The sequence below is a fragment of the Myotis lucifugus genome, unplaced genomic scaffold (genome assembly GCF_000147115.1).
Source record: "Myotis lucifugus unplaced genomic scaffold, Myoluc2.0 scaffold_21, whole genome shotgun sequence".
Classification (NCBI taxonomy): domain Eukaryota; kingdom Metazoa; phylum Chordata; class Mammalia; order Chiroptera; family Vespertilionidae; genus Myotis; species Myotis lucifugus.
In genome coordinates this window covers 996688-1005779 of record NW_005871069.1, presented here as the reverse complement: position 1 = coordinate 1005779, position 9092 = coordinate 996688, and the positions used below count along the sequence as shown (strand labels likewise).

General features: G+C 42.8%; 1 protein-coding gene across 4 annotated transcripts in view; it reads right to left on the bottom strand.

The window, feature by feature from the left end:
* Positions 1-6285: 6285 nt before the first annotated feature.
* Positions 6286-9092, bottom strand: part of LOC102429365 (leukocyte elastase inhibitor-like) — a 77197-nt gene continuing 74390 nt past the window's right edge. For all 4 annotated transcript variants that reach the window (XM_023751402.1, XM_014453131.2, XM_023751401.1 and 1 more), the window contains 3 exons: positions 8665-8807; positions 8411-8578; positions 6286-6788 (listed from right to left, as the gene is read on the bottom strand). In XM_023751402.1, coding sequence (XP_023607170.1) covers positions 6387-6788; positions 8411-8578; positions 8665-8807 — 713 coding nt within the window. In that variant the 3' untranslated portion in view covers positions 6286-6386. The remainder of the gene's footprint in view (positions 6789-8410; positions 8579-8664; positions 8808-9092) is intronic.

Genomic DNA, 9092 nt, shown 5'->3' with positions numbered 1-9092 from the left:
TTTCTATAGGATTGGGGGTAAAGCCCTTTTTTCTAAGTGGTTTTCCATGGATGTGGAAGGGATATATTTTTATAGCCCCCATTAAATATTCCGGGGTTAGGCACGTTCTTTTCGGTGGACTTCTGAACGGATGTTTGGGGATTGAACTCAGCTGGTTCTTTGTGTGTGCCGTTTGGCGCTCCCACCCTGGGGGAGCTCGGTGGGGGAGTCCGGTCCCCCCCTGCTGGGGTTCGCCCCCCGGCCGGGGCGATCCCCGTGTTTTTTCCCCCCTGGGGCCCACCCCCCGGGGCCCCGGTTCCGTGAGGCGCCTAACCTCGGCCAGCGCCTAGCAGCGGACCTGCGGTGGGGGGGGGGAGCGGCGAGGCCCCCGGCGGCGTCAGGTCTGGGGGAACGTCCCCCGCGGGGACCGTGGGGCCCGCGGGTCCGGACACCCGGGGGGCCGGCGGCGGTGGCGACTCTGGACGCGAGCCGGGCCCTTTCTGTGGATCACCCCAGCTAGATGATAGAAGTTAAATGTATCCTTAAATGTAAAAGTATTGATTTGAAAAATGCTAAGTATTTAATTTGCTATCTAAGATTTAAAGCTCTGAAAGTTTAAGGTCTCTTTTCTTGCCATTAAAAAGTTTATTTTGGTGGAGGGAGGGGTAGACACGCCCTTCCCCTAGCATTAAGATGTGGGGGAAGGGAAGATCCAATATAGACGCCCCCTCCCCAAGAATTGAAAAGTTTTAAAATGCATCCGGGATTTCTGTGCACATGTAAGGGGAAAAGGCCAGTTTAAAAACGAGTGCGCATAGTTTTGAGCTGGACTTGACCTTTTGCTGTGTACAGAATAAAAACCCGAGACTGTTTTGGCCTTAAAAGTGGCAGAAATGAACCTGACAAAGAATTGGAGGCTGGTTTCCCAAGGCGATTTAAAATAGCCCTTTTGAAATTTCCCGCCCTGAGGCAAGTACCACCAGGAAGTTGATAGTCAAGTTTACATGTGAATAGCTAAACTTAAAACTTTTAAGTTCAAATCATCTCAGGAAGTATGCTTGCATCGCAGATTTATTTTTAAACTAATACAATTAAAGGTTCAGGTAGAAACTGGTTTCATACTGGTCTTAGAGGGCTCCACTTCAGTGTTCTGGAGACCCAGGACATGCCTAAGTTTAACCTATGTTACCCAAGGACTCTAGATGATGTGTTTCTTAAATATGTATCTTTGTTTTTTATGTATTGCTAATCTGAGGAATGTTAATTATTTACATGTCACCTAAAAATTAAGGCTAAAAGTTCTAACTAACTGGAAAGCATGGCTTTAGTGTGATGGGAGGAAAGAGAAATGTTGAATGGATGGTAGGCCAGTGAGCTGGGACTGGTCACTGGCGGTGGATTGTGAGAAGGGCTGGACCCGGCCTAACTTCTCCTTCCTTGGTACCCCTGAAACGTCAGAGGGTACTTCTGGCCTTGGTTTTCTTGGTTTTTGGTTTTGGACTTGTTTGTTTGTTTGTGATGAAAACCATTTCTATCTGAATGAGACATAGGTCAAGAATCCTGCCTGGGATGTGGGAAAGAAAGGCCCCCACATCTGTTCCTGTCAGACCCCCATCAGGGGATTTGGGCGGTGTTCCTGTTATCTGCTCAAGAGCCCAAGACTGTAAAAATACTTGTTCACTGAAAAGGTGTAAGTATAAATGTTTATTTGATGTTTGTAAACATCTCTGTCTGTTTGTTTGCTGGGAACTTTGATTTGCTATGTGATATTCTGTGCTGGGTTGGGATTTTGAAATTCTGGGGTAAATTTAAAAGATATTTGTGGCTTTTCTAGTCTGATTGGAACATTAAGGGTGGGGCTCACAATTCCTCAGGGCAGAGATTTCATGGGCCCTTCCCCCTGCCTGTGCTGAATTAAATAATACAGGCCAGTGTCCTTTGGCTTGCTGGTTAAAGGAAGACAATGGGCCTTAGAATCTGTAAAAGTGAGCGGGAATGAAGCTGGTCAAATGTACTGAAAGGGTTTGGTACCTGTTGCTGCTAGCAAAGGAGGGGCTGATCCCCCTCCTAGCGCACTCCCTTGAAAGAGGCCTGGTTGCTGCTCTGCCACAAAGGGAACTGGTAGAAAGGCAAGAAAGCAGAGTGCTGTAACTAATAAACAGGGTTACATAAAAGCCATCAGGACTTTGAAGTTCTCCAAAAAAAAAAAAAAGGAGAAATCTGACTCGGAGACTGGTGGGGACTGGGTGGCTCACCTATCATGTTTAGCAGGCCACCCCCTATCATTCCTAACCTTAAAGCTGACTTTCTTGCTGCAAGAACTATCTCTTTCCTTGAGAGGGCTTCAGAAGGCGCATGAGGACATTTGGCCGCGCTTCCGCGCCATCTACGAAACCAGCCCAACCCCAACTCCTCATCCACACAGACCAGGAGATTGGGTCTACGTCAGAAGGCATCACCGAGAAACCCTTGAACCACGTTGGAAGGGTCCCTACACTGTGGTGCTGACGACCTCCACTGCTCTCAAGGTAGACGGTGTCGCGACCTGGGTCCATCACACTCACGTCCGGTCAGCAGATCCATCCATGACCCGGAAAGACTGCATCACCAAATGGAGCATTGATCAAGATCAACGCAACCCGCTCAAGCTCAAGCTATGGCGTGCTCGACCTGCCTGATGCTGGTAACATGACTCGCGATCACTCCTGTCACCAGGAGCCCCCACAATACTGTGTAATACACTTAGATAATGCCTGCATCTTCATGGACATGGCTCCAAAGAGAAAAGAACAATTTATAGGATCACATGTTTAGTAGCAGAAGATTTGGCTGCCTGAAGCGGCCATGATGCCAATATTATGTTTCATTGTATTGATATGTTATATTAACCTTTGATTCTTTTGCAGGTTTGAATGTATGTTGGCTGTCCTGGAAGGGGACTGTGTGGGGTGACCACCAAAAGTAAAGGGTGCCTAGCTGTCAAGAGGGCAGGTGCCCAACTGGGCAGGGAACGGTGCCCATCAGGTTTTGGTCTCTGTTGAGAGACAGCTAACAGTTTGCAGCCTATACTACTGTCTTGCAGGCCTGAGTCACCATGCCCATGTCAGGGGTAGTAAAGCTGGAAAAAAAGCCTGTTTAGAATAGAAGCTCTGAGGCATGGTTATGCATAGAAAGAAGATTTTATGCCAACAGTTACTGTTTTGTTTTAAATCCATGAAAAGAAATTGGCAAGGAAAATCAGAAAATCTTAGAATAGATCATTATGTTTTTCTCCTTATGTAATTCCTCCGAAATTTGGCAATGCTAAATAAATCATGGCAATACATTTCTTTGCATAGATTCAATAAGACCGGTTCCTAATAGTGGTTTTATTAACGGAAAACTTTGACTGGAGTATCATGTTTTAAAGAGCCCTGTCTGAGCTCTAAAGACTTGAAGCCAGTAAGAATGCCACGAAAAAAGCCTGGTATCCTGCTTGGAAGCCCTGAAGATGGCTGGTGCTGGAGTGTCAGGCCCATGCCCTACCATCACTGGCGGTTGGTAAGAGTAGAAGGGGAGCAGTAAAGATGCCTCTGCATCCCTGTGGAACCCCCACACACTCTGGGCCGCAATGGGTAGGAGGGCTACTGAGATGGGCCTTAAAGCCTGGAGCGTGGGCTCAGGTGGAGTTGCTACAGGTGAGGGATTCACCTAACTCAGCAGATACTGCAGGCAGGCCTGATGGCAGCTGGATGGCTTGGCTTCCTGGCCCTACGGGGCACATTAAGATTCAACCATGAGATTCCAGCAAAGGTGGTCGGTTACCATTCTTGTTGTGTTTATGCAAACATCAGGCCAAATTAAATAAATTAATATTAATTTGGCTTTTTGATAGCCATGGAGGAATTTTAAGAAGAAAAATCCTATTTCAATAGAAGTTGTTAAAGCTAAAATGGTTTCTTTCCCTTCCACCGGACCATTTGTTAAGCGTATAGGGATAGTTCAGTTGATAGTTCTGTGTGCCCAGTACAGGCCTCTAGCAACGGTGAAATAGAAATGCAGTCTCATGATTGAGCTGGAAGTTCCAAGACAAAAGGGGGAATGAAAGGGCGAGGACTCCACCCTCCATCTTACCCTGTGTTTTCCATTTTGGGGAAGCCATGTGCTTGGCAAGGAGCTTCTTCCCGGAAGTCTAAGCCTCTGCTAGCCACACCCAGGAACAAGACACCGACTTGCGCCTGGCCAATCGGCAGGGCCCACAGTCCTTTCTCCTCCCCTTACTCCAACGCCCCTATAAAACCCCTCTCCACACAGAGTTCTCTCTCTCTGCTTCCTGCTGCTGTGTCGGCGAGGTGGGGGAGCCGAGCTAGCTCGAATACAGACTCTTATGCTTTTGCATCGGACATGGCTGGCTCCCTGGTGTGGTTTCTTGGGGATCCTGAAATCTGGGCATAACACTGAGTACTTCTTCATAATTATGGCAGCTCCCTTGCCTTTGGGCTCATGCTTGCTTGGTTTGTTTTTTTGGTTTTTTGGTAAATGGTCTGAGTTACCTCCTAGTTCACCATTACAAGAATTAGATGTTCTCCACATAAAATATTTATTGAATTCTAGTTTCTGCTCTAAAATTTACTAGTTGTTTTAACCTTCAATAATTTATTTATAGTCCATGAGCCTGTTCCCTCATATATAAAAAGGATTTGAGCAGAGTTGCATGGGGCCTTGCAGTTCAGTTTCTTCCTGATTAGCTCAATTTACTCTAAATCACTGGGTAGATTTTAGCATAAGAGCCCAAAGAGAAGGATTACAGAATGCAGTGACTTGATTATCTTGTTTTTCCTATAGCTAAGACAACGTTAAATGTTGTAGGTGCCAGTAAGTATTTTAAGAAAAAAAGGAAGGAAAGCTTGCCAACAGATTTGCTAAAATGTTCTTTTTCTTTCATGGAGCCACTGACTATCATCATGGATGTCAGGATTGTCAGTCCAAGAACCCCATTAGTCCTGTCTTTTCTGAGGTCAGATAGAAACAAGTAGAGGACTGAGATCAGTCTGGCTAGCAGAATCTTAGGAAACGTTATTAGCCAGCCTACCAGCTTTGTGGGAGCAAGAAAATGCAGCATTTCAAGCCCCATTCCAAGGAGTGCATTTGACTAAGGTTTATATTGATCACAGAGCCCCTCCCCCATCCAGCATTGCATAAAGCCATCCCACTGCTATCACAATCTGGACTAGATGATGGAAATCAGAAAACACACAAGAAGCTGGTAACAGTGTGAACTTTGCACCCCCTCTAACTTAACAGTCTCTCCTACTTCACTTCTCTTTTGTACTTTCATGGCATCTTGTTACAGTTAAGCCCCCCTTGTAAAATCTCTTAACCTCTGAATGTCCCTCTCAGGTATGTTGGCAGTTACTGGGAAAATGGAACCAACTATGTTCGAGGGTAGTCTGGGAAACAGGGCAAGTTTATAATAGCTAGGGCAACAGGGCAAGTTAATATTAGTAGCTAGAGAAACGGGGCAAGTTGATATTAGTAGCTAGAGAAACGGGGCAAGTTGATATTAGTAGCTAGAGAAACTGGGCAAGTTGATTAATAAATACCTTGGTAATGGGGCAGTGTTGATTAATGTGTCCCAGGTAACTTTGTGTGTGTTTAGCCAACCGTTTTGTGAATAAAAGGCTGCCCTGGAACCAGGGTCGGCGCTGTCTTAGGAGAACACGCCTGCGGCAGCCGCTGGCCAGCCTTTCAATAAATCCTCACTTGCTGCTTAAGACCTAATTGGAGTTGGTGGTCTTACTCTCGGGAACATTGGTCCATAACAATCTTTTAAGATAAGACACTTACTTCTTCACTCCTTATGATCCCCCACAAACTACAAACCAGGCGGATAAAGAAAAGAAGCTCTTTAATCGTTTGAAATCAGAGGGGCTATAATAGAATACTAATCTTGTAGAACAAAGGGTCAGAAACACTGGCCAAGGCAAATTTATCTTCATAATCCAACACTTAATTGGGCTGCTCTCCTATATTTCTATTGAATGTCTGCTTTTAAGCCTCCCTTCAACAATGACTATCTCTCTATCATAGCTTCCAGAAGTCTATCTGTGAAATAAATTACAGTATTATAATTTTTCTCATGGCTATCAAGAGAGTACTGCTGTTTCTTAATTTACTACACTGTAAAGAATCTACATATCTGATTGATGCATTCAAAAGCAATCACTGAATTTTTCAATGTAAAGAAAGGAAAATAAATACCTATGCCAAAGTTAATGGGTGTAAACAGTCAACAGAGCTGACATTACAAAAGAAGTTAGAGACTTGTTTTGGGATGGTAGATTTATTGCAGAAGATATATAATTTTCATGTATCTTTGAAAGGGCGAGTGGTACAGCTCTGAGCTTGACCTTGGGTTTCCACATTCTCTAAGGGGAAGAAAGTCTGCCTAAGAACAGGATGTTAGTTGAGGGATTGTGTCGAATGAAAAAAATGAATGGATGGTCAGCCACAAAATTTTCCACTGGGATAAACGCGCAGTTGGCAACAATTGCTGCTGTGGCAGCCGCTGCCTCTGTGCCCTCCTCATTTACTTCCACAAATGACTTGTGGACAATTTTTGATACAAAAAGATCTCTGGCTCTTGACATGCCAGACAGATCAGCCCTGCTATTAAAGAGATCCTCTATACCCAGACTGGTCAGGTGAGAGTTGAGGTTGTAGCTCTCTTCCAGCTTGAACCTGGGCAGGTGGACGTTGACTTTAATGGAACTCAGATTCTCAGGTTTGGTCCACTCATGCAGTTTTTCCAGAGTCAATTGTTCTTCGATCTGAAATGAGAATGGGCAAAAGAAGAGGTGAGAACTATTTCACATAAGCAAGGCAATAAAGATTATTTACATGAATGGACTCATGTTATCATTTGCTAATTACACTGAGTGGCCAGATTATTATGACCATCATCAGTACTTCATTGACACTTCCAAAAATACTGAATATTGAAAACTTCCTAAGCAAATACTCTCAAGGTTTTATTATTATTATTATTTGAATAACTAATTCACTTCATTGTACTGACGGGGTGGTCATAATAATCTGGCCACTCAGTGTAGTTTCCTTCATGTTTTGTGCCAAAATAGATTCCATTTGGAGGATTCATTTCTTTTCAGCAACTGGTGAGAATAGAACAGAGCTGTTGTCCAACCAGCAAGGACCCAAGTAACAGGTATTTTGGACATCAGATGCTTCAACTACCCATCCATCCACCCACCCAACCATCCATCCATCCAGGCTTTCCTAAACCCCTACCACACTGGATTACTGTGATAGGCCATGATGGCTGTTATTACTTTAACTGGTTGATTGATGCAAGGTAAAATTCAAAAGTTTTCTTCTATTTCTTGTATTCTGAACCCTACTGATCACTGTGTTTATCTGTGAATTCACTGTGCTGAAGTAATCTCTAATAGATTTAGCTTGTGGGTAAAAAAAGAAAAGGGACTAGTTCCTCATCTAAAATTGGGAGAGGTTAATAATAGTACCTACCTTATAGCATTGTTGTGAGCATTAAATGATTTAATGTATGCAAAGCACTTGGCACACAGTACTAGTTAGTGCCACAAGAATGTCAGCTATTATCATTACCCTATTACTACTACTATTGGACTAGAATGCACCCATCATTCCCCTTGTTCTACTGATGCTGATTATCTCTTTTATGAGGCTGGAGATTTTCTCTTTATAATCAGAGAAGAGACAAATATGAAAATACAATTAAAAGAAGGAACATACTGATTTTAAAACATACTTTATACATGCCAATAATTAATATTGGACCTCTTCCTGATAACAAGTTTGGTTAGGGAGAGGGTAGAGAAAAAACACACAACAGGCTAGAGACACTAAAGAAAAACCATAATATTTACAGTTTTGCCTAGTCCTAGCCTGACAAGAAATGTCTTTGCCTTTAACTGAAATAAAATAGAAACATCATACAAAGTTCATATGAGAAAATAGGCTTAACTCTCGAGCTGGTGTGTCATATGAGTCTTTTCTACCACGTAGCTGTTGGAAATTTAATTCACAGTCTATATGAATTGTGATTATAATGAGCAGTGTTATAATGGGCTCTCACTGTACAAGTTGAAGCTACCTAGTATAAATGTTTTGGGGTTTTTAATTTTAATAATTTTGTTTTAATAAAAAAATTCTAATTTTACTGAACTTTCCTCTAAAGTTCACTTAAGAAAATTCCTGTGAGCTGCCACTGACATGTTACATTTCATATAGATTCTTAGATTTCCCCACCACAACTATTCACTGACAGTCCCTGAAAAGTTAATCTTAGGGCTTCAGAGTAGCAAACATTGATGACCTACTACCACACAACATACACACAGACAGAACACATCTAACCAAAGGAAACATGAAGCATGAGAGTGGGAGTCGTTACCTTCTTCAGGCCTGTGGCCTCATCCTCGATGTCATCTGGCAGCAGGATGACCATGCTGAGGTCCCTGCCTTGGTAAGGCAGCTCCAGCACCCGGCACTTAAGGTCCTTGATGTAGCCAAATGGAAATTTGTTTTTCTGATACATCATTTTCACTGTTTTTGTGTCTTTCTGAACAGTTGAAAAAACCAAGTCACTCACATTATTATCTGCATTCTCTTAGAGCAAAGAGCAATTTTATAATTACATCACCTCACCTTATTCAATCTGAAAGGTGTATCGGTTGTGGACTCTTTACTGAATTTCTCCTGCCAGTTTCCTTTGAAGTAGATGGCATTAACTAGCACAAGTTTGGTCACATTATCAACCACGCCTGCAGCCAACAATTCTGGAATTTTCCCTAAAGAAATAAAGTAACTTGTGTTTTTTTTTTTTTTGTTTTTTTTTTTTTTAAAATCACATATCAGCATTCCATGTTTGAACTGCATTTAAATGCAATTCAAATTCATACTTTTTATTTAATTCCCATTAATGTATTAAGTTAGGGAAGCCCTTCCAGTGTGTTTTGATTGTAAATAAACCAACTAAAGGGTTTAAAAGCTAAAAACAGGACAATCTTTTCTGCATTGTATGAGAAACAATGAGCCTTCTTTTGTGAATGGCCATTCTGTGGCAGGCATAAAAA